Source organism: Chinchilla lanigera, unplaced genomic scaffold (genome assembly GCF_000276665.1).
Source record: "Chinchilla lanigera isolate Chin_1 unplaced genomic scaffold, ChiLan1.0 scaffold00019, whole genome shotgun sequence".
In the NCBI taxonomy this organism is placed as follows: domain Eukaryota; kingdom Metazoa; phylum Chordata; class Mammalia; order Rodentia; family Chinchillidae; genus Chinchilla; species Chinchilla lanigera.
This window is the reverse complement of record NW_004955420.1, coordinates 2,159,187-2,186,335: the sequence shown is the minus strand read 5'-3', so window position 1 is coordinate 2,186,335 and position 27,149 is coordinate 2,159,187. Positions and strand designations below refer to the sequence as shown.

General features: G+C 37.6%; 1 protein-coding gene across 1 annotated transcript in view; it reads right to left on the bottom strand.

The window, feature by feature from the left end:
* Window positions 1-12,532, bottom strand: part of Fndc3b (fibronectin type III domain containing 3B) — a 261,521-nt gene extending 248,989 nt beyond the window's left edge. The window contains exon 1 of the mRNA XM_013513455.1: window positions 12,394-12,532. Within this exon, the coding sequence (XP_013368909.1) occupies window positions 12,394-12,504 (111 nt within the window). The 5' untranslated portion in view covers window positions 12,505-12,532. The remainder of the gene's footprint in view (window positions 1-12,393) is intronic.
* Between the last annotated feature and the right edge of the window lie 14,617 nt (window positions 12,533-27,149).

Here is a 27,149-nt window from a genome sequence, read left to right as displayed (position 1 = left end):
CCTAACAGAATCTATTCTTACAACAAGTTTGTAGATTTAATTCTCAAAAACCGCCTCTTAGATGATATACTTTTGGAATGGAAATGAAGGGTGGAAAGGCTCTCTCCTGGCTCCCTAGTGATACTCCTGAGGAGCTCAATACACTTCTCTGGTCAGCACTATCTCTCTCTCACAGCAACTGACTCCAAAAGAACTGCTCCCCTAGTGCTAAGCCCAGGGACAGGAATATTCCCCGTAGAAAAAGAGGGAGCCTTCCAGTGACCTGGGCTGGACTTGGGAAGACTTCACTTCAACTCCTCCTCCAAACAGAAACCTGTCCTCCAGATCTGCACACGCCACCCTTAGTCCTCAAATATCTGAGTCAGAATCACTGCCACCTCTGGAGTTAACGTGTTGACCACATAAGATAATGAAAACAAACTCTCCTTTGTAAACTTTACAGTAAACTACTGTGCAAAACCCACCCAGCGTCTCTCAACTGTTTACCTGGGTAAGACTGATGATGCAGATACCCACAACCCAGGCAGCTGCCCCTTCTTAGAAGGTAGGACCTATGCTTGGGAAGAGGATATAAGGAGATTCAAATGCCAGCCCTGTGATTTGCCAGCTGCAAGTACTTTACCTTTCTCACCTCAAGTTTTGCCTATAAAAATGATTGTCGCCCTATAGGGTACAAAATTATTGAATGAAATGATACACGTAAGTGCTTAGCACTAGTCCTAGCACCTCATAAGCCCTCAAAAAGTTACTATTCCTTCTCTTTACTGCAAAAAAAAAAACACAAAAAAATAAAAGTATCAACTGCAAATCACTTTTTCCAACTACTGAAGTTACTGTCCACAGCCACTCAAGACCAAAAGCTTCTGATGATCACTGAGTTTACAAAGTAACCTTGTAAGTTTGAGGATCAAAACTTTAGTCAAACACTTGGCATCCTTTCAATGATGAAAAGTTAACCTCTTATAACATTTTACATTTTTTTTAAGTACTGAAATCTCACAGAATCTTTTGCCCTACACTTTCTCTGGGGGTTTTAGAATAATTTCTAGAAAACAAACCACTATCCCCCTGCTTAGAAGGAGCTCATAGCTGGTGTGATGCTGAGTTCAAGCGGTTAATGAAGGTTTTCTGGAGTTCCATAAGTGATAGAAGTCACACCACGTGCAGAGGTAGTCATTACTTAGTTCCTGGCCCAGAGTAAACCACATTAAAATGAAAAAATGGGAGACTCTGGAAAATAAACTGGATTGAACACTCAGTTTATTAAAACATAAATGTCCCTTATTAAAAGATAAATGTCCATTATCTTTATTAAAAGATGATGTCCTTACCACCCAATCTTACACCTAATTGATGTACTTAAAATAGATATAATTCATACACAGAATATATAAACCTAACGTCTGATTTCCTATCACAACCCTTAAAGAAAAAATGGATGCCATCCTTTCATTTATATTAGTATTTTATATTAATATTTTTCCAGTCATGAGGAAAGTCATCTAATACATTATAAAAAAGAAACAAAGAACCCCTGTGTAAGGATGCTTTTCCTGTGGCCTTTTACCAAGGTGATAAGAGTTCAAATGTGCCTTAAATACGCCCATTCCGGCAATGCAAAACAAAATTAAAATCGTGACATCGCAAAAGATGAATGAGCTGCATTACTCTGACTAATTTAGCTACCAAATGGCACCAAGAAGTAAAACATGCTCTAGAGTCTCACAGTCTGTTTCCTCATTTTTAAAGTGGTTTACTAAGGTTAAGACACTGAGAGTTCTCCCATTTTTTACTGACTACCTCCGCACACTGTGACACTTCAATCAATCTTGCAACTTTAAAGGAGCTTCCATTAAGAAGACCTGAAGATATGCACAAACTAGAATGACAACTCAACGCTGCAAAAGAAAGACCAAAGAAACTTCCATGTGAGAAAGTAACACGCTCAGGGCTGATCTTCTCTAACTACAAGACCCGGGTAGTCAAGAAGATGGCAAACAATCAAAGGTAGTAACAGCTGTAGTCTAATTGTGGGTACAGGTTGACTACAGAGTATTCAAATTATAAAGCTGTCATAAAGATTCCATTCCGATTATTTTCAAATTAAATAGAAATCAATTCTTTTGAGCCAAATATTAGATGTAAAGAAAAATGGACTTGTGTTCCTAATGTTGTCTAAGTACAACATATGCATACTAGGTCAAACTACACCCAAAATAAGACCACTGTGCCTTTGGTTCTTTGCTGTGTCCACTAAATACCCAATTGTTTGCCAGGCAAAAGACTCTGGGAGAGTAATTTCCTAAATGCAGATTGTCCATTGTGACCAAAGGCTTATCTCATTATACTGCAAGAAGAAAGGAATGGGCAGCACGGAGCAAGTGGGGGTGAGGCAGGGTCAAACTGTTCTGGTTAATGATCATGCTGAACACACCTGCTGTTCATAAACCACACTTCCTTCTCAACAGATGATCTGACCTGATGGTTGTCTAAGGAAAAAGGCCCAGGGCTGAGGAGTACTGCCAGTGCAGTATAGACATAAACATAAAGTAGCATGTAAACTCTCCTTCTTCTAGAACCCACCATGGGTAGCTTAAGTTATTTAAACATTAAGGATGACCAGAAAAAATGAATAAGAAGCAGCTATTTCTGCTCAATGTTAACTTAAATGAAGAAACAAATATAATCCAAAAGTAGCTAAACCCAGGATTAGCTGGATATAATATTATGCTGCATTAGCAATTGGCTTCTTGGCAGGCTCTTTTTGCATGTGGATAAATGCAGGAGAGAGAGAATAAGAACAAGAATGAAGATCTGCTTTTGGATCTTGGAGATTACTGTCACTAAGTTTTTGACGGTTGCTCCATACTGTCACATTTGGAGTGTAATACATATTCTACACAGTCATGTTTTTAAATCAATTACTGTACAAAACACGAGAAATCTTCCTATATAAAGAAATTATTTATTAACATATCCTTTTCATTATTGATGCAGAACTGTCTCATCTTTTCTTCTTGTGTATATATGTTATTCTTAATGTACTCTGAGATACACCAGTAGCTGTCATATCACATTCATCATGACAAAATCTATCAAATTTCATCTTACTCAAAGAAAAAGTTAAAATATATACTTTTTAAAAACCTCCTCTAAAATAATGCCAGAAAAAAGGGTACTTTTAAAAAACGCAATAAATACTTGAAGACTCAATTCTTGAAAAGTACCTGCATTCCTGCCTTTGAAACACAGCTTAAATCTGTGTTCAATATCCCCTATAATTAGAACCAAGGCACCTGCTTATTTCTCTGGCCCTTCCTGTGCTTTAGTGACTATATCCAAGGTGGCACTCTGGGATTCAAACTCTGTTCACTGAGAAAAAAAACCATGAGTCCTAACTTGTAAGAAATGCAACTGAAACCCTTTTAGAAAGCCATATTAACCAGAGTCCTAATGCATTTCACAAGTCACCAGGCAAGTAGAAAACTAAAAGGCTTCATTAGTATGAACAAAATGAGGATACCTAAAAATCCTAAACCATGTTTGCTATATTTTAAACATGATATACATGAGCACAAGATGCAATTTCAAAGGTAAAAAAGTTAACAATTTCCAATTTCCAAACTCAGACAGCCACAGAGAGCAAAATGAGTGACTTAGACAAAGTGGAAACTAAGGACAATATTCCCCAGATAAAGGGGGCAGCTGCTACTTTTTTGCTAGTCAGTTACTGCCAAGTGGGCAGTCCAGCTGAGTGCGGTCAGATCTTCTAAATTTTCCAGACAAACAGAAAAACAATCCAGAATTATATGTTAATGTTCCTATTTTTAAAGAACCACCCCTCTGTATCCAAGAGGGAGCAATTCCAGGATAATCTACCCCTGCTGCCAATGGATACCCAAACCTGAAGATGCTCAAGTCCTTTATAAAAATAGTGTAATATCATATACAGCCTTCACACAATGTTCTGCATACTTTAAATCACCTCTAGATGATGTCTACTACCAAATACAATGGAAATACTATGTAAATATTTGCTATTCTGTACTGGTTAGGAAAGTAACTATAAGGAAAAAAGTCTGTATATATTCAGTACTTATAGTTTCTTTCCATTTTTGCAAATATTTTCTATCTGTGTTAGTTGAATCTGAGGATAAGGAATCCATGGATATACAGAGCTAACTATATTGGCACCTAAAAACAATTTTTGTAACTGTAAAAATTTTTTTAAAAAGGAAAAGGAAAAATAAAGAGATTATAATGCAACATGTAACCAATTTTCAAGCCCTGGTTTAAAAAATTTAAATGTGTTCATTTCTTTCATCCTACATCCAGTTAAAAAGATTTACTAAATGTTATCTCGGATGTCAGGGAAAAATGAACAAGAGAGATGTAGTTCCTGATCTCCCTGAATTTACAAAAAGAATCAAAGATTGCAATAATTTCAAAACAATCACAATGTTAAAAGTACCACAGAATTTTAAATTGCCATTATTCTGCAATCCAACTTTGCCATGCCTATTTTTCTTTTATCCTCTCTTTTTTGAAGGCAGCTCAATTTCTATCATTTGAAGGATACTGCCTAGATCTTACATCTTATCATTATTGCCTTTGGCTAATTAAATTATGAAGTATCTCTCAACCCAGACAGCTCAGTGCTGTCATAATTATATGTCACAGGTCCTAATTATTGTGGATGCCACATCTAATAACACCCTCTGATAACAAGGCTCCAACATTTTCCTTTATAATGCTGAGATTCTGCATAGGCCATGCTTTTTGGAAACCCCTACAGTAAGTAGAACTGGCAAACCCAATGCAAAGAGAACTGAAAAGTCAGAACACAGATCTGGACAAACACACTTTTACAGTTAAAAGTACAGCCTCAGTACAGGTATGGCTGCCTCGCGCTGCAGCTGGAAAAGGGCTCTGATGGAAGACTGCTTGTGATCTACACCTCCTCAGATTAAGTAAATCTAAGAAACGGACATCAAGGGCCCTGGTGAACCACCAGACAAGAGCATCAGTGGACAAACTGACTAACAAGGATACTGAATAGCAAAATTTCAAAAAAAAAAGATCATAGACTATGAAGACTTGGCTTGTTTCAGATGTCCTTAACATTAGGTCTCCATTGGATAGACAATCCCTATAGAGCCTTCTCATTTAATGAAACAGAAACTGCTTACCTGATATACAAATCACAAATAACAGTTCTAAATTTCAACTGAAGTCAGATCTCTGTTCGCGTTTCATCCTACAGATACTTCTCCTTTGCTGCCCTGTTTCCCCACCCACAGCTCCCAAGCCTCCACTCCTCCTCTGTGCCCCTACTGTGCTGTTACATTTTGTAACTCAAGCACTTCTTCTGTGGCTGACATATGTGTAAATAAAGCCTTTTTTTTTTTTTAAAGTAAATCACAAGTCACTCCCCAACTAAATTGCTCCTTCCCTTACGGCAAGAATAGTGCTTATTCATCTTTGTGTCACCAGCACCTAATACAACACTGGCACATAAGACATTTGACAAATGCTTATTAAAATGAACAAATCTATTATTCAGTCACTCCTTATTTCAACCATAAGTCTTACTCTCTCTCTCATTTCCAAAGCAAATCTCGAAAAAAAAGGCTAGTATCTTGATATCAGAGGCCTCTGCAGCCAGGCGTGGCAGCATATGCCTATAATTCCAGCACTCATGAGGCTGAGGCAGGAGGATTGTTGCTGAGTTTGAGGCCAGCCTAGGCTACAAAGTAAGCTCAAGGCCAGCCTGAACTGCATAGCGAGACCCTGTGTCAAAAAGACAAAAAAAAAAAAAAAAAAAAAGAGGCTTCGGCAAGTTTAAGTGAAGGGAAACTAGGTCACAGTTGGCAATAATAACTTTATTTGAATAGCTGCAAAAATTGCGCATTTCTCATGCATCATGTTGCTCAACAATATGACCCAGAGCTGGGCTTTCCCATGCTTGGTTTTCTAAACCAACATTTACCCAACCTTACTCTACTTTCCAGCTCACTCCCTTCCCCATATTTTTTATTTTTTTATATTTTTTTATATTTTGGTCTTTTTGAGACAGGATCTCGCTATGCAGTTCAGGATGGCCTTGAGCTCACTTTGTAGCCCAGGCTGGTCTCGAACTTGCAACGATCCTCCTGCCTCAGCCTCCCAAGTGCTGGGGTTACAGGCTGCATGCACCACCATGCCTGGCTTCCCCATAAACAGGACTCTATCAGAAGAGAAGCTGGTATAGGGTGTTGTTCAGTAGTAATTAACTGCTGCAACCTCTATTTTGACTGGCAGTCCCATTCTCGGTGAAGTACTGTATCCTCCTTTTTCCTGGGTAGTCTTCCCAAGAGTTGTTTATCCATTTTTCTACACCATATAGAGTATAAAACTTCCTTTCTACTAGAATTTCTGCAGTGTAGCAAAGACCTATATATATAAAAAACTATTCCAAGGTTCCCTGACACAGTGGCTATCAGTATATTTAATGACTAACTGCGCCATGAAAGGACATGAACTTCTGAGCACACGAAGGAAGCCATCAGGGAAAACCTTACTGAGAACCCATCAACCAGAACAAAAAAGGTCACTGGATTACAGGAAAGGCACATTTGATGTAAAAGACAGCAATGGTAAAACTTGGAAAGTTTTAATACACTTAATGTACTCTCTGGAAAAGTCTATTCAAAAGAACACTCCAGAAAAATTCTGGCTATGAATTCTGTCTAAAGGAAACAAAGGCTCTCAAGAATGAACAAAAAACAAACAAAAGAGGGAGGAAAAAAACCCACACTCAAATGAAATGACACACTGAATGCTGATCACCAGGAACAGACAAAGTTAAGAGAACTGGAAATGATTGATGGTAATTTTAACCTCCTGTCTCCCAGGACAAACTTGCTAACATGCAACCCTGAGAGATGAGTTTTCTATGTACATTAAAGGATATGTATTTACTGAAGAAAAGGCATTAAAGCATCCATTAACAATTAATATTCTAGAGGTTTAAAAGCAAAAAAGGAAGCAAGAGATAAGAAATAACAATATGACTTATATGCATATATATAAAGTGCCTTCTATGTGCTTAATGCTAGCCAGGATAAAGCAGCATCTAAATGTCTCTACCCTACTGGGGATCTTCACTAAATATGTACATCAAGAGACACCAAGTGGGGCTGGGGATTTAGCTCAGCGGCACAGGGCCTGCCTGGCAAGGGCAAGGTCATGAGTTCAATTCCTGGTACCGGAAGAAAAACAAAACAAAACAAAACAAAAAAAACCCAAGAGACACCAAGAATACAACAATATGAGGTGGCATCCTCCCCTCACGGAAGTTATAAGTGACACAGGTTAAATCAGAAATTCAGAAAATTCTCATCACCCTATATGAATACTTCTGTTCTTAACTTAATGGTTTTAGTGGCTGCTCTATTCTTCTTCAGAGACTGTTAAAGTATTAAGCCAATTTAAAAGTCAGAAACTGAGCTGGTATTTATTCTTTTGTGCTCAAAACTAGCTACCACATCTTTAAAGCTTTAAGATGTACCACAAGCTTATAAAAAAGGAAGTTACATGTACTAATAGACATGTTGTGTCTTGTTCTAAAAATCTCAGCGTAGGCACTAATTATTTTGATCACTGAAAGATACTCATTGTTATATAGTCATATGTTAAAAACTCAAACCAAAAGTTTACAGCTAAAGCATAGAAAACAGACAAATAGGAGCCAGGCATGGTGGCGCATGCCTGTAATCCCAGCACTCCAGGAGGCTGAGGCAGGAGGATCCTTGCGAGTTGAGGCCAGCCTAGGTTACAAAGTGAACTCAAGGCCAGCCTGAACTGCATAGTGAGACCCTGTCTCAAAAAGACCAAAAAAAAAAAAAAAAACCCAAAAGACCAACAGACAAATAGGTATATTAAGAGAAGCAAATTTTAGCTCTGCTGGGCTATAAATATCCAGAGGTAGACAAAATTACTAGTGAGAAAAGCAGCTACATTCATTTACAAGACAACAGTTCCAAATAAAGCCAATTAATTTCACTAATTACATATCCAAGAGAAATAAACCTGTATGTCCACACAATAATTTGCATATGAATATTCTTGACAGTATTATTCTTAATAGTCAAAAAGTAGAAACCACCATAATGTCTATAAATAGATAAATGAATTAATAAAATATGGTATATCTGTACAATAGAATATTATTTGGCAGTAAAAGAGGAGTAAAGTATTGATACATGCCACAAAATGGAAATATTTACAAAATAGCAAATATTTACACAGTATTTACATTTTATTTGGTAGTAGAAATCATCTAGAGTTGATTTAAAGTATGCAGAACATTGTGTGAAGGCTGTATATGATATTACACTATTTTTATAAAGGACTTGAGCATCTTCAGGTTTGGGTATCCATTGGCAGCAGAGATTGTAACGCAACATGTAGCCAGTTTTCAAGCATTTCTCTCACTTCAAAAACATGCAAAGTGAGAGATACCAAATACAAAAGTCCAAGTATTTCATGATTTCACTTACATAAATAGCAGGCAATATCTACTGGCAAAATTGATTAGTGATTGCCTATGAATGGGAAGGGGAGTAGGCAGTAATATCCTCTTTCTAGGTTAAAGATCTTCTAAAATTAATCATAGTCAGGTTTGTACAATCCAGTGAACATACAAAATTCCATTGATTGCATATTCTAATTAGGTAAATTATATTGCATGAGTTATATCAAAAAACTGAAAACAAAGATGTTAATAAGTTCATTCTATACATGTTGTGTCTTGTTCATTTTTAAAATGATAGTGTATTTTTTAAAGTTTCACTTATACTGAGGATGTTTCCTTTTTCAGGAAAGAATCAATTTTTCAGTCTTCCCCTTTCCCTTCCACCTACATAAAATGACAAGCCAAGGTTTCAAATTTAACATGACTTTAAAAATGAAAATTATCACTGTCTCTTATTTAAAGGGCCAGACCATAGCAGAGAGTCCCTCCAAGAACTAATTCTAATTAAATCCAGAAAGCTTCAGGACAGAAATTAGGAGGAGGGGGGCTGTGGGAACTGAAGAACTTTCTCATAATGGTGGTGGTTCTTTTACATATACAGCGATGTTTAGAATGCCCTTTGCACAGCTGCAAAGTATTAAGCATGCTATAAATACATAGGAGGTAAGCTTCACCATATGCGCTCCTGATAGACATTTAGGAAGAACCCTGTGGCCAGAGGTGGCTCTTGACAACACTATCATCTGAGAAGTAGCTACAATACCCCTAACCTTGAACTGTCACTCCGAGGTCTGCCCTACAATGCCTGCAATGTCCATCACTGAAGGCAATCCTGTGCCTACAAAAGGTTCTTGTTCATATGAAAATATGTTCCCTCAGAAGAGCACACTGAAAGCCTCAAAAAAAAATCTATATATTTCACATCCTCTGGTCTGTCCCTCTTCTCCTGAACCCTTAACAGACACACCTGAGCACCATACCACACAGGCCCCAAAGACGAAGCAATGGATACCTAACAGCACCCAAGCAAGCACTCAGAACTCAGAACTCCCCCAGTCGCAAAATCTTGGACTCTACCTTGGAGATCCTCTTTCTTCCCAGGTCTTTACCCTGGGAGAGATGCCCCTCCATCTCTCCCCGCTCTGTTATTCTCCTGGGAATTCACTGCAATTTTTGGTTTTATCTGCTCCTTCAGTCTGTCTTCCCCTTGTGCTTTAGCCCAAGTTCCACACACAGACCCCCACAACTGCCACACTCACCTAGGTCAATACTAACTGCTGGGACCCAAAGAAAGGACTAGACACTTAAAGGAATGAGGGAAATACAGGAAAGGGACCCTGCGGGCAAGGAAAAAATGTCAGTCACATAGGCCACTGCCTGGGCTGAATCCCAGTCTTGTAGAAGCAACATCAAAGCATGAAAAATCCTGGGTTGATCTTCCGGAGAGAATGATTTCAAACACATTTTGCCCACTTAACAACTTTGCCCCATTAAGATTAACACCAATCAATAGCTTGGCCCACATAACCTATAAATGTTAATGCTCCCAGCACAATCAGACATATTTACTAATTAAAAAGACTGAACATTTCCTTCCCATGAGATGTGTTTAGACTAAGTGTACCATACATTTTGAGAAAGCTTGCTACTTGACTGTTTATAAAACAGATAAATGAACAATTTTCCCTTTTCAGCTTCATAGAAAGCTTCTCAGATGCAATGAAAACACGGTTTTATTAGCCAAAACTATTAAGCAGCTTCTGCTTAGAGTAGAGGTCAGAGATGCGGAGTAGGGAAATGCCACATGGTCCTCTGAGGAGACCTATGGTCTTTGCAGTCTCCGGTCATATCTATGTGCAAAGGCACTCACCTCTGAGGAGCAAACTGGAAAGTTCTGAAACTGAAGGCTCTTTATGGTAGGTAATATTACCTAATAAACTAGAAAAGGCTGTTCTAGGCAAAGTGAACCATAGAAATGAGGAGAAATGATCAAAAACCTGGCACATAACACCACAGACAGGTGGCTTCCACTCTTCTGGCATGCAAACAGGAACGAGTTGACTATATATGGGGCACCTAGGTTGCTTTTCAACTTCAGTCACATTTGAATACCTTGCCTTGTAAAATTCTTTTACTTAGTAAAAAGAAGGGACAGCAAAGACTGTATCTTGAAATCATTCACAGCATTTCAAGAGCTTCCCATGGATACGTGGAGTGAGGCAGGCAAGAGCGAGGCAAGCAGAGATGATGAAGAACGAGGCCAGGACTGACTGCGTGTGAGGATAACAGGCATGCGCGTGGTCAGATTTTGTTCCAGGTGTAACAGGTTTTAAGGCACTGACAATCCACTTCATAGTCTGAAAGGATCACTCCAGCTGCTGTGTAGAAAACGCTTTTTGTGAGGGCAAAATAGAAGCAGAGACCGGGGAGAAGCACTGCTGAGATTAATTCCACAGGAGATGCTGATCGTCCAAAAGAAAAGGGTGAGAAGAGACGGTGAAGAGCACAGAGCTGAAGAGGAAAGGGCAAGGAAGGCAGGACACAGAGACTCCACTTAGAAAAGTAGCCCTCATAAAGACAAAGGAGGTGGTGACTGATGGCGCTGAAGCAAGGTTTTGCTTTACTGGGTGCGGTAAGGTATAGGTGTCTGTGTGTTTAAAAGAGAGGATAATACAGTAGAAAAGAGCTAGTACACAAGGAGATGGAGAAACAGAAAAGGATCAATGATCAATGATGAGAAGGAATGAAATTTATTCAAGTAACATTTATTGAGCACCTATTGGATGTTCTTTGTTGAAAGGCAGTCTAAAGCAATCTACAGAAACAGTCAATCTAAAGAAAGTAACAGAAATCATTGAGCAACAAGGTAAGATTCAAAGAGAGGCACATACAATGTACTATGATAAAAAGTGTTAACGTACTATGATAGAGAAAGTGGGCATAAGGGGCTGGGGATTTAGCTCAGGGGCAAAGCGCCTGCCTGGCAAGCGCAAGGTCGTGAGTTCAGTTCCCGGTACCGGAGAAAAACCAAAAAAAAAAAGAGAAAGCGGGCATGTATAGCCATCAAATAAATGACTAACATATTTGACTTACTACTATACTATGGATAAATATTTTTCAACCAAGTATTTTCATTTCTACTATTCATAAAACAAAGATTTTTATGCTTCTAAAGAAATGGACAGCAAGAAAACATTTATTTAGTTACTAGACCGAGCAAACCCAGTTTTTATCATCAATAAAAAAATTGTTATTCCAATAGCTCAATTCCTAAAGATTTTTAAGTTTTACTTATAATTTAAGTTATTTCCCTGAATGTTACAGGATCAAGTTCAGAAACTACTTTTCTATACCATAATGTTAGGTACCCACTGACAAAGGATATCTACAAAAAATAAGCACTCTTGTTTTATGAGTTACACATTTGGAAGGATTGTTCTAGGAAGGAGAAGGGTGGGTTCACCCTGACCTGTGCATCTTGTCAAGGTCACTCCTGCATAAAATCAAACCTGACCCTCTCAGCATGTTGCTCTGGTCAACCCAGCAAAACCAGTCAAGCATAATATATGACACAAATAAACAGTCATTTTATGACAAAGACCTGTACACAGTCTCAAAATGACTCATTTCAAAAATCACATTTTTTCAATGCCTTCAAGAATACTAACTGGATGAGGTAAGATTTGCTCTTCTTAAAAATAAGAATATTTGATTTTTTAGAACAAAATCATAGAGTAAAAATTTCACACAAGAACACTAGGTTCTTGAAACTACTAAAGTTCAAAATCAAAGACTTCTGAATACCAAAATAAATACTAGGAGGTTAATGTTTCCCACTTAGACAATTTGACTTGAAATTTCCCTCTCACCACACCAACCTGCTGGGCTGCTTCTCCATTCACCAAGTGAGGCATCATGGCTACCTCTCCGTTCAGCAGTGGTGGCAGTTCCAGAGGGATTTGGTCGGTCATCATCATTGTGACGTACATTCATGGAGAATTTCCCTCAACTGGCTTCCTGCAAGAGAACCACCATTCTTTTAAAACAGATTCAGGAGCACAAAAATCACCTGTATTCAGTGACATAAAGTCAGTAATCTTAAGTGCTCTGTCATAAGGTCTGCTGAAACCCAAATTATTCTGATTACACAGAAATATTACTATTGTGTATGGCCTTGAGAAGGGGTAGAGACAAGGCAAAGTAATGGTCTCAACTGGGAAACTAACACCAGAGTCCTCAAGCAAACATATGAACATAACCTTTTACTCCTAAACTTTGTCATTTACTAGATGTAAATTTTAAAAACATATAAATAATAATAGTGACCATACCACACAGCTTTCTTAAGAAAAAGTGAGGTAACATTTTGAAATGGTAAAAATGCCAAACAAAAACTCCTGTATTACTATCTTTACACTAATTAGCCAGGCATGAGTCCAAAGAGAAAAACTTACACCTATTTATCATAAATTTTCCTCTTTCATTAAAATCAAAATACTCATAAGCACTTAATCCAAGCAAGGAGACTAAGATTAACTACATATACTGCAACTGCTGCAAATTCTGACTTAGCCATTAATCATTAATTTGGTAATTACTCATGTGCTAGTTACCCTCCTCATCATTTCCTTGACTTGACTTTAACTTGTTGCATATTAACATTTTTCTCATCTGAACACCTCTTTGAGTTTTCCTGTTATCTCAGACATATCCCCCGCACCCCGCGCAGAATTAGGCTCCAAGGCAGATTCCACTGTTTCCACAGAATATATGAAATTCAAACAAAAATTCAAACTAATGCAAAGCCTACTTCCATTCCAAAATGGTACTTGCCTCATGTCATATTTAGCTTTTCAGTACAACAGGAGAATAACAGTAAAGTTTTATTGAGAATTATACCTTGTATTTACATATTCCTTCCACTATACCTAAAACTTGTAGCACAAATGTTTAGCAGTGAGAACAAAGGATAAATAAATATAAACACGCAGGATTTTAAACAAGTTTGGAGATAAATTGTCATATAGTTCACGGTTAAATTTCTATCATTTATTAAAAAATTCCCCCCAAATTTCAAATTCAAAAGTATTTGCCTATGAATCTTTTAATACTCAATATCCAAATTAATCAAATACTTTAATGAGTACCTCAAATTTATTTCAGACAGGTGTGACAGAAATGAAGTATTTCTTCTCAATCTTAAACATCTCCATTCTGAACACCAAGTATGCCTCCTTCTTGCTATCCCACTTAAATGAAACCCCTTCCCTGAAAGTACCAAAAGCCACTCAAGAGACCATAAACTTTTTTATGTTAAATAGGTAAAATTTTACACTACTCATTATAACCCAATTTGGAGAAACTAATTAAGCATCAAACAAGTCAGTCTTGTCTCTACTAGGCATGCACATTCTGTAATAACAGGTCTTATAATTCAGTGTTAATAGGACCATGACATTGTTTTATGAGGCAATTACTGAGTTCTTGAGCAAATAAAAGTACAAAGCCCAAAGACCAATAGTTTATTCCAATGAATGAAATGGTCTTTACATTAAAATTACAATAATCTTGACATTGTCATAACTGATTTGGAGGTAGGCCAACTGATGCAAATGGAATAGTAAGGTCGTCTTTTTAGGTTCTTTCTCAGGTACTAAAATATGTCATAATAATTTAATGACTTTATACATAGTGTACTTGAAATTTACTAAGATCTTAATATGACAACACATACACACAAAAGATAACAAAGTAAGGTGAGGTATATGTTAACAATTTTGCTTAAAATAATCACTTCACAATATGTACACATATCTAAAGTATTACATTGTACACCTTGAATATTTACAAGTTTTGCCAATTGTACTCTAGAAAACTATAGAAAAAAGCTACCGACTAAGAGACTATCCTTTTTCTATCTTATAACTTTATTTAAAAATGCATTAAAATGCAAGCTCAGTGGAAAAGAAGAAACAAAAGGGACAGAAAATAAATGATGAGTTACAGTACCAGGCTCCCCTTCAATCAAACATGAGTATATAAGTAGCCCTATTTTATAACAAAAATTGGATTATACCTATGTAGAAATTATTTCTTAGTTTCTTTTCTCTATCTGATCTGATTCCTGAGGTAAAAATACTCCAGGAATCTGTCGACTTCTTGTCACGCCTTACATATGCCGCCATGATCTCAATTCTAAGCCCTGGTCTGTGTTAAGCTCACAGAGGCGAATCCAACTTCTCTCTCACAGGTTTCTAGACTCTAACTTCCCAGCTCTCAGTTGCCTCTGGCACCTGGAAATTTAATGTTCCTGTCTTCAAACGTGGCTATACAAGAAAGGGGTTTTTTTGTTGTTGTTGCTATATTTAATCCCAAACTTTTCTGGGCCTGCAGCAAAAGACATTCCCTCACCTTCTTGTGCTGTGATCTCATCTGGAAAGTCCTTATTCTTTTAACTTCTTTAATATGTCATCGTTAACACTGTAAGTCCTTCACTAATACCTCTTAATAATAAAAGTATTATTTTCCAAGCAGAAAAAATAAAATTTGGGTTTGAGCCTCAAATCCAATTAACTATTTTGTCCGTTTACCATTATTTCTTGTATGGACCCTGAGGCTAGGGAGTGCAGGTTCTGGGTAGGAGGTACTCTACCTGGTACTCACACCCTCCTCTCTAGCACTTTTCCCATGCTCTGCTTTCTGTCCACCAGGAATTAAGTAGTTATGCTCCACCAGGCCCTTCCTCCATGATGTTCCTTCCTTTGACCTGAGTGACCATGGGCTGAACTCCTCAAAACCTTAAGCCAAATTAAAATTTTCCTCCTTTAAATTGTGAGTGTCACAGATTGTGGTCTACTTAAGGAAAGCTAAGTGATACAGAAAACTGGTATTAGAGGAAGGTCATTGCTATGACTGTACCTGACCATCTGGTGCAAAAACCTCTGGAACCCATTTGCAGGAGAGACTTGGAAAAGTTTGGAGATGTGAACTAAAGTAACCCTACAATGCTGTAAGCAGAACCTAATAAGTGGTTCTGGTCAAAGCTCACAAGACCAGAATGCTGATTGGAATGGCAACAGTAAAGGCCAAGCTCAAGATGGTTTCAACTGAGAAGAAAGACTATATTAGCAGTTGGACTAGAGGCCACGTGTATTACGCCAGGCAGAAAATTTGTCTGTATTCTACCCACATCCTGACACTCTGCAGTACCCTAAAGTTAAGGTCACTGGACTAATCAATCTGGGGGAGGAAATTTTAAGACAGTCCAACACTCAAGCTGAGTGAGACAGAGAGAGAGAGAAGAACTTTGTACAGGGACTAGAAGAAAGATGCCTTAAAAGCATCTCAGGAATCATAAATACGCAACCTATGGCAGGCTCAGGGGTAGACAAATGTCAACCTTTCATTTGAGAACCAACCAATCATGCAGTGAATTTCTGGAAACTATGAGCCAAACTAAAACTCTCTTTCAAACTGTGGATTCAGGTACTGTGTCACAGCAATACGAAAGCTAATATATAGTAGATTATCCACCTCCTATGGTGTTCGGTAGTTATCACAGGTTACTGGGAAGGAAGCAGGGAAGGGAAGATAAGGAAATGCACATAAGAATGTAATGTACATGTCCAAGCACCCTGTGGAAACACACATGGGAAACTTAAGAAAAGCATGCATTCTTAATACTATAGCTCAACCACCCAATAGCCACATCATAGAGGAAAATGCAGTGAATAAAAGAAGTGAATAAAGGCCACTATGAACCCTGTCACAGAGTCTTATATATCCACAACCAAAGCTGTTGAGCCTCTTTTTCCTTGGCTATACCTTGCTAAATCTAAGGCTGTTTTATAATTTTTAACAGTTTCATCAGAAGCGATCCAGACTCCATCCTCACTGGAATAGAAGGGACCTGATTCAGCAAGATGGAGCAATCTATTCAACCAACAATGTTTAAATGCTCGTTTCTTGTTCCATGCACATTTCTTTGTTCCATGTACATTCACAGGATACCTGCACTTGTCTTGGCAAGGCAAGACGCAAGGAAAAGGTAATCTGCAGGCATGAAAATGCCCAGCAACTTAACTAGGCAACTGTCTGCCAAGCTACTCTGTAACATTATCATACAAGATAATCAGCTTAATGCCATGGACCATAGAAAGGACAAAAAAAAAAAAAAACAAGAGCATTATAAAAGAATGGAAAACATAAAATTTGGGACATACACTAGTATCTTACTAGTTATTCCCCAGTCATGATGGGAAAAGTATAGTGAGTTTCCCACACACAAATGAAAAACATCAAATACTCAGGTTATGAACTAGCAAAACTGCACCACAGAAATGATGAAGGCTAAAGTAGGGTAAGTCCAGCCACAAGACCTGGGAAGGCTTGCCATGCATCGCTATCCTTCAGAGGACACAGTTCTCCTGTGTTTTGACTAGCAAGTCAGACAAAATTACACATGAATTCAACTTACAAGAGGAACACTGTTGCTGTTTTTACTGTTTTGAGGAGACTGGGGAATGTGACATACCTACCTGACAAAAGCACACAAAAATTTTTTAATGGAACTAGAAGATAAAGCAGTGAATGTAAGGCTTACCACCCAGGTAACTCTAAGAAAGGGACTCACTTCATTTGTAATTACTGTGAATGGAAATTACACATTTTCATATTTCATTAAAGAGCTGGAAGCCCATACTTTGTATTTTCTCAAGGATTTTGTTTACAATAATTCCATGTTCAATGAGAAGGTGATGTACTAGGGAATTTCTGTTGCATTTTAACTTCACATATAGCCACAGAAATTCACCTCTACCCTGAGTTCTCATCCTTAGTTTTTATGTGTTTCTTATCATCTCCTTCTCATATGGCAGTACTGCTGAGCACCTCCCTCAAATCACAGGGCCGTATCCTTAAATTTTCTTTATTCTGAAAAACCAGACTATCAGTTATATACACAAAAGTGAGGAATGGTCCCTGGATGAGGTATTGGAAATTCCCCCCATGTGTTTTACACCATCTTCCTTGTTGACCACTTTCTTGATCCTCGGCTGTAAAGGCAGCTGAGTGGGCCAGATCCATGATCTCTGAACAACTGAGCTGTAACTGGTTTTCACCTCAGTCAGAGAGTCTCTGGGGAACCTCCCTGACAAAACACTCATTTTCTTAGTGTGGGTTTCATCTCCCCTAGACAAATATGTATCTAAGCTAGCCAAATCCATTTCAGGACTCATGCATTTTAGTCAAGGTTGTACCATAACCATGCTGTCTGCCCCCTGCATGCATGCACACACACGCATCTTGCAATGAATCCATCCTAAAGACCATTACCCTTTAAAGGGAGAATGAATGTGCTACAAAACTAATAAGAATAAACAAATGAATAAATAACAGCTTATCTCTACTACAATGCATTTTTTTAATCCTCTGAACCTTCTCCCTTCTATAGAACCCAGGTTTCTCGGCTAGTCTTTATTTCCTTACCCCTACTTCCATCTCAAAGAATCTGGTAACAACCGCAGGCCCTCATAACCTCTCACCTTAACCACATACCCTAACACTAAAACCGCAAGTGCTTCATGCCTGGCGAGTTCTATTCTTTTGATTGACAGAGAAGAAAAACCATGTGGGTGCTTGTGGTTCATGTCTCGTAAGAGAGCAAGTCATGGTTACCTGCTAAGAAGGCCCCGTCATACCAACAACTCCTAAGTACATGGCAGGGGTTGGAGTTTGACACTCAGGCAAAAAAAAAAAAAAAAAAAGAATAGCTCTTCCCTGTTAGAAAGACATTCAAGTCTTCCAAATATGTCCCCGAAGCTATTAAAGAAAATCGTTTTTAAAGGTAATATTACAAAGGATCTTCAATGTTTGCAATTCTCTGGGCAACTAGCTTACCTTTTACTGTTATTTTGCTTCCTCTACTCCAAGTTTAAAAAGGTTTTCCATGGTATTTTGGCCCCGCCTATATTCTAAGCAGCACAGTGACCAAATTCATGAAAAATCTGATTTGCTGGAGAAAACTGCTGATCCATTTCCAAAGACCAGAAAAAGTATTTATTTACTAAGAAGAATGTCTTTTTTTTTAAATCCAAAGCCCCATCACTGGTGGGAGAGTTTTTAAGTCGGTGAACCTGGCCTTCAAATTAGTAACAAAATGTCCTGATCTTCACTCTGTGGGCTGATGACCCAAATTTCCTTACATTAATTCAAGATGTGAGTTAGCAGTACAGTACACAAATTAGTTTCAGATGACAAGAAAAAAAGAAACAGAACGACACCAAAAGGACAAAATACACCCATCAGAACCCAAGGAACCTAGCCAGGATGGATGAAAGGAGTTGATCCCCTAATTTAACCACAAGGCAGGCTCAGGCTCCCACGCTCTCCTGACCAACATCTGAAGCTTTCACTAAGTTCTGATATAGTGTGTAAAAAGAAAATGGGACAAGGAAATGAGTGAGGTGAATACGTATGGTCAGTTTTAACTTTTTGCTTCTATGGATCAATCTAAAACGTACTTTCTAACCTCATCAAAAGTAAGGACCTACAAAGCAACTTGTAAATAAAGCAGCCTCTCTTCAGAATTCATAACAATAAAATTAACTGTGAGTCCATCTATTCCATAAAGCTAGTATTTTCTTAATAAAATAAGAGATTAATCATCACTGTCAGGCAATCCAAATAAAATGTAAACATTTTGCACACCATATGCTTGTTCTGTAGCCTAAGAATAATATTACCATGGGCCCATTAGGAAAACTCATAGCTCAATTCATAATTCATGAAAATTTTCTTCTGTATTACAAACACCAGTTGAAGCCAGGTGCTGTGGTGCACACCTACAGTCCTAACAACTTGGGAGGCTGAGGCAGGAGGAGTCCTTGAACTCATGAGTTTGGGGACCAGCCTAGGCAACTGCCCCTCTCAAAAGCAATTGGCTTCTATTTGTTAGATTCTCTTATGAGTTCTTTTTTAGGAAATTAGCAAAATGATATAACAAATGTTCTAACTATAATAATAATAATTAGAAATAAAGAAAAGCAACTTTTTTCTGGCTCAAGGAGATGGGAAAAACTGTATTGATAGTCAAAACAATACTCTGATAAACTTCTTAGACTACAGAAAACGGGTTTTGTTTTGCTTTGTGATGTTTATGCTGCGTTTGGGAGGTTACTATGAAATTATTATATCCTGTCTTCTCTCTTAAAGTAATACAATCATAAGATAGCTAATGTTTCATGAGTGATTCCAAGACTAGTTTTGAAACAGCTTCCAATATAAACCTAAACCTAATAAAATTTAATTTTTATTTATGATGACAAATAAATCCCTGTGCAGCTGATTTACATCTGTGCATGCTATGGCTGTAGTAAAAAATCTACAGAACTCAAAATTTGCCACAGAATCACAAAGCACAGGGAAAAAAAATACTGCATTCTGAAACCTCCCTCCATACAGGTGGCCTTTATGCATAATGTTATCAGTCACAAAGACTGACAACTTCCTGAAAGTATACTTCCTTCCTAGGTTCTAGTAGGAAGACTGAGAAAGACTGAAAGAAGGCACAGAAGGAGGCAGGGAGGGAGCAAGCAAGGCAGCTGTACACATGCCTACAATTCAGGGACCTCTTTCCCTCCTGATCCACACTGGATTTAAATCCCGACTGATCTTTCCACACTCAGAATCTCTGAAAATGTTCATCAATTCTAGCTGTCTCTGCAAAACTAGACACAGCTTTTGATAATAACTATAAAAACATCCACAGCATCAGCAGAAAAGAAGAAATGATCAAAGCAGAACACAATACAATCTCTAGTACCTCTGAAATTCTGAGAAAATTTCCTCATCCGTCCATCAACACATCTGACTGTTTTTACCACTTCCGAACTTCTACTGTGAGAATATGGCTTTTCTTTCCCTTCCCAGTAACACTACACCAGGGCCGTGGCACTGGCTAGGCTGGTGTGGAATTAGCGATGTGGGGCACTGCCATTGGACACAAAACCCCGGGGGTGGGGGAGCATGTTTCCTTGCACTAATATCTCCTGTGCACTTCAGGCAACCCTGAGGAAAAGGACTACCAACTAGCATGGGCAAACACTCCCTTTTGTTTTTCTAAACATCAAATTAAATAAGAAAAAAGGTAATAAAATGAATACAGAGAGGGACTAAAGATTGTGATTAGAATTTTTCACAGCCCTGTTACTGAAAGTAGCTAAAGGAAACAACAGGTTATGATTTAAAAAAAAAAAAAAAAAAAAAAAAAAAGCACTATAAAGGAGCAGCCCCAGCACTGAGGACTGGAAAATATGAGCGCTAATCTGGAGTCTGCTAGTAACTGGTTCTGAAGTTGAACAACTGATTTCTTCTTTCATAAAATTACATGACTCTAGGTTGGCCCTGCAGGTTCTTTTCAGCTCTTAAAAAACTATGTTGAAAACACAGATTCCCTACCATGCTTATTCAATATAGATTAAACTAACTTTAACAAGTTCTAAAAACCTGTTAGTTTTCCTTATTTGCTGGGCTCCAGCCTCCCGCATAAGAGGAAGAATTTAAGTAGAATGCTGAAAGAAAGAAAAGTACTGAGCACTGAGTGCGGGTAATCAGTGTTTTTATGCCAGTGAAATCTAATTTTACAGCTGAGTTTTATACAGCTGTGCAAGAAAGACTCTTGCCATGGCTTGCCACTTGAATGAAGGAAGGAGCGGCGATAATTGTTCATGCAGAAAGACCTCTTGAGACATGAGCAGTACCTGGAGGTATGTGCCCAGCTGGTTGGTTGAGGCACAAATAGTCTGGAATTTGCTTTCCTGTCTGATATGTGTTCATTAGTAAAATAAAACCATGGTTGTCTCAAAAAGTTCTTAACCTTAAAAACAGACTTGCTTTTTTCATCCAATTATAAGCATAGGAGATGTAATGGGGAATACTTCAATCCACAGAGAAATCTTATGAATGGAGTTTTTTAGGTTAAAAAGAACAATTGGAGATTAAAATAAATAATAGCATATAGTTCAAGCAACAAATTAAAAAGAACTGTCCACTGTGCTCTCAGAAAATCAACTAGTGACTTCAAAAATCCATGAATGCTTTTGGGGAGGTATTGTTTTATTTTTTTGTTTTCTTTTATTGTACTCCTGGGGATCAGATCCAGGATATTTTGCACTGAGTACATTCCCAGCGCTTTTTGAGACAGAGTCTCTCTAAATCACTAAATTGCCTGGGCTGGGCTCAAATTTCTATCCTCCTGCCTCAGCTTCCCTTGGTGCTGGGATTACAGGTGTGTGCCACCACACCTGGCCTGTTTTCCGTATTTTTAAAGTTGTTTCTGCATTTATTTTTAATAGCTTTGCATAATTTTCAATCTGACAAAGGAGAGCCATACTTGAACTCAGCTTGAAAAGTATTCTTTTAGGGGTTCCATGTAAAAATTATATGTAATTTGAGGTTATTTCTTTAACTCCATTAACATACACAGGGCGCTTCCATAGCACCCCACACCACAAATCTTTACAGAAACATAAACACTAAAGGGAAAAAATTGCATCACAATATACACACAATCTCTTGACCTCAGATCCACATCCTCATGTAAGTAGCAGCTCAGTTCTGCAAATATTAACTAAAAGGGAAAGGGGGCTTTATCTACAAAAGTTTACCAGCCAAAGGTTCCTTTGCTTTGTTTGTTTGTAAATGGTGTGTAAGTAAGTTTGTAGACATAATGTGACATTTTCATTAGAACACCTAGATTGCAAGCATATTCATATCATAATAAATTTCGCACCCCTCCCTGACAATCCAAGGATGAGAGTCTACTATCCGTAAAGAAACATTCCAAAGTCGTGAGCCCTTATTCTTACACATACCCAAACTAACTTTGTTTGGGTTGTGTTGGGTTGGGTTGTGTTGGGTTGGGTTTGCAGTACTGGGGATTGAATCTAGAGTCTTCCCACTCAGTTACATCCTCAGTACCTCCCCCCAAACCCTCCTGCCTCAGCTTCCCAGAGTATAGCACTGGGATTACAGGCGTGTACCACCACACCTGGCTACTCAAAATAATGTTGCTGCATACATTATCCAAAGACAAAAACAACTGAAAATACATATTTTCAGCAAAATTTAGAATTCTGTGTTTCTTAACACCTTTTATCACAGAGCAAGAAGGGGAAAGTCAGAGAACTGTATAGTCTGAGAGAGATAAAAGTCACCCCTTAAGCCCTTCCAGTTTGATGCCAAGCTGCTTGAGGAGGCAGAAAGAGGCCTTTCTCTCCACCACATAAACGCACCCTTTCCCCAGGCTCAGACACAGCCACTACCATGGCTCCACAGCACTCACACAAGCCATTATTCAGGGCTGTGATCCAAGGCATTCCTATGTAAACTGCCTATGTCTCACTTTCTTTATCTATAATAAGGCTGGTAGCTCAGTGGCAGAGTACTTGCCTAGCATGAAAAGCCCTGAGTTAGACTGCTAGCACTGAAAAAACAAGAAGTATCAAAAGATAGCTTTCTGAGAATACATCTGTCTCCTATGCAGTCCTCAGTTCCCCCTCTACAAAGATAATGACTGAGTTTTTTATGTATCCTTGCCAAGATACAAATTTAATGATGTTTAAGGCATTCTTTGAAATACCTGAAGATTCAGCAACTCCATTATATTATTATTTAGCCTAGACAGTTAAAAATTATAGAATACCACCCAGCAAAACCAAATTATAAACTATTGAACTTACATCTTCCATGGTGATTTTAATGAAATGTGCCAAAATTAAACACAGAACAAAATTATTTCACAAGAGGGTAACCTAGCAAGTTATTGAAGAGGAAACTATAAGAACAATAACTGTGGTACAAAGATTTTCAATATTCTATTATCTTTAAATAACTTATACAGTAACTACAATGTATGTTGGAGACCTCTCTCTTTCATAACAAGATTCCAAAACAACTTGGCTGAAAAGTACATTGTGAAGTAACAGCAAATAAAAGGACCTGAACAAGGATAATCAACCACTGTTCTAATAAATGTTTATGGTATGCTCATTGTGTGAGCACTAGAATTGTAGGAATCTAAGAAATGAAAGTCTGAGGTTAAACAGCATTACAGGAAAATGTTATGCTCAATTAGCTAAAAACAAATCCTTGTTGGTCACTTCTGATGAAATATCACCACCAAGATCAACAGACCTCTACACTCTGAAACCTCCATCTGAGATAAGCCCCAGTGTCTAAATTTGGTTTGCCTGATGTGGCCCTCTTTCTAGTCCTACAGAAGGTGTACTGCCTTCAAAACATGTCCCCTACCTTAATCTTCCTTTGTGGTCAGCCAAGACAATACTAAAAGTATTTCTTTAATTAGTTCACATGCAACTCAATCATTGTTATTTTACATACTTAGCTTTGTGTTGTAGCTGTTATAAAGCACTCAATTCAAGAAAAACAATCTTCAGTGATGTTTCATTTAATTTATATTTAAATATGTTTTCAAAGATTTCTGACAGTAGTCCTAGATTTGGTTCAAACATTTTTTCAAAAAAAAACTGATGGGGGGAAAAAAAATCAATGAGAATAGTATATAATGGGACAAAATCTGTTTATAATGATGATTTTCTAAAAAGTTATATTTTGAGAATCAAGCTTCTCATGACCAAATACCAGGTGTTACTTAGACCTTAAAAGGGTTTAAAACAGAAAACTGACATGAATTGACAACACTTACAAAGAAACAAATTAACAAGTGCAAAAACATGTACAGCCGGGTGTGGTGGCCTACGCCTGTAATCCCAGCACTCGGGAGGTTGAGACAGGAGGAACATTGTGAGTTCAAGGCCAGCCTGAACTGCATAGTGAGACTTTGTCTCAAAAAAAAAAAAAAAAAAAAAAAAAGTATGTACAGGAACACCTACTTGCTATTTCAAACTAGCCTACTATGACAAAATTTTAATATGAAATATGTGTGTAATGACATTGCTAATAATTTGGACTAACATTCTGAAAACACAAAAATCAGAATTTTCTACAATATTTTCTTTCAAAGAAAAACAAATTATTACATACTAAAGAACATTGGGAGATGTTTCAATTAATAGGTGAAAATGATACCATGGTTTATATTCAGCTGGATGAATTAAAGCATTTTAAAGCACAGTGTATTTTAAACACTGCTATGAACCATGACATTAATCTACACTAATATAATTTGTTAAGAAAAAAGAGGGCCGTATCCATTTAAAGAATACACTTATTTAGGTTCTACTCTCTTTGAGATATTCCTTTATACTGAAATTACGCAAATCCAAATTTCAGGAGTCCATTAAAAGGCATTAAAATGTCTTCCCCCAAATTTTTAAATTTCCACTTTCAGATAAAAGTCAAGTTCTCAATTTTATCATTTTTCCTTATGTGATCAGCACAAAAGAGACAGAATTCTTTTCCAGTTAATATTACGGGTTAACTCAGAAGCATGAAAGCGAAAAAACCAAGTAACATTTTACAGTTATTAACAGTTCTGATGTTATAAATCCCACAAAAGGTATTAGCAGTGCCCAGGGATCCCTCAGACTACAATAGAACACACAAGTAGCTTATATGTAAAATATAAGACATTTTAAAATTCACTTTCTAGTAAACAAAGATTGCTTCCCCCCCCACCTTTATACTGTGTAAATCTCCAATTCACCTGATAGCACCTAAACAAAAGAGAAATTTATCCAAAGGAAGAGGTAAATTCTATCCTGGGTTTCTCTCCCTACTACTTAAAGTACTTTTGTGAAGCAAATTCATTCAATAAATCTTGAGAGAAGAGAAGCAGGCTGCAGGGAAAAAGAGCACTTGGATATCAGGTGCAGGTACTTCTCACTGGGATAGCGGGCAACCAGAATGTGAGGAAGTGTAGAACTTGACACCAATACAGAATAGCAAGCCCATTAGACAGAAGTTCCCACTTAATCTACCCCAGATTCAAAACGCATGATCAATACCAAGGAAGTAAAGACAAATAACACTGTGTTGCCATTCCTAAGCAACAGTCTTATCTGTTCTGATTTCTAGACCTCCACTTACTACTCAATGAGCCCATTTTAAATCTTGCAATGATTTTAATTACTATAGTCTATGGTCACTCATTTATTTTTGTCTTTCAAAGAACCCAAAAAGCATTTCCTGAGGCATAAAGAGAACTCTTGAAATGAGAACTTCAAGTTTCAAATATAGACAGAACAATTAGGAAGATGTTGAAATTTATGTCCAACAGCAACGAATTTAGCAAAATCAAAATAATGCAGCGAATAAAACAGCGAACTGATTCATATTCAGCACACTGTGAGATGAGACTTCCCATTCATTTTTTAAAATAGGCATATTAATTTTCCACTCGCTACTACAAATAAATGGAACTCCAAAATATCTTTCTTTGCAAGGGCAATCTAACCAGTCACTACTAGCCTGACCCCAAGTGGAATGCGTATTTACATTGCCAAGGGGCAGCATTGTGTGCGCGGGTGGGAAACCACTTCTCACAAACCTCCCATTCAACCCCGGGCTCCACAATAGGTACTCACTCAGGAAGCAGGCCTTGCAAAGAGCACCTCTGCTGCTCAAGAGAGAGCTTCCCAAAACAGCAAGGATGATGGGCCAGACACTCTAAATGCCCTGTTCACAGGCCCTGGCTACCTAGCCTACAGGATCAACAAAGCAACTGTTGTTCACAGCCACTACTCTAAGAGTCCTTCCCAAGGTGAAGAGAAACTGTCAACAATTTCATCTTTTCTAAAAAATCTCTCAGGGCATCATTTTGTTAAAACAAAAATCTCAAAGCTATAGAAAATACACTTGAAAATACACTTTTTTCTCAAATACACAGGCAAATACACCCAAGAAACTATTTCTTTTCAAAACTAACTGTAGGGTTAAATATGCAATTTTAAAAAATCAAAATTTCAAATGTCATGTCACTTCATCATCTCCCCTGAAAATCATGGTTCCATAAATACTGGCAATTGTGTTTAACTATAAAGCAAAAAAATACTATTTTAACACCTCAAGAAGAAAAACATGTATTTTCAGTAACATCATATCAACAATGACTTTGGCACAGGTATGTGTAGGAAATAAACAAAAAGCAATCCTTTATACATAACAAGTCAATCCACTGTTGGGTAAAAGGTACAATAAGTAAATTTGGTCAGTTCAAAACTAACCTACCAACCTGTATGGGGTTTGACTTTTTCCTCCATATTTGAGCGTGGAAATAAACATAACATGGCTTTTTAAGAAATGTATTCATTAAATTCTCAACCTCCTAGTTTCTTGATCTGCAAAAGACAAACAGCAGCGGCTTTCCACAGTAGTATTTTAAGCCATTAAATATTGTAATGATATTGAGCACAGGGCAACTCTCCTAGCCTATTTTTCCTATTCCTCAAATTAAAGGAATAGATTCTCTGGCAGCTCTAATAACTGAACAATTTGAGTACAGCAACAAGGTCATAATTAACACACACATTTCAAAGAGTTGTAAGAGTCTACTTCAGGTAGCTGCTGTATCTATGCCAATCATAAATCATACCACTTACTAGCTTCTGGAAGTCACTCTATGACAGAGAAAAAATAAACAAGAAATATTCTGAGA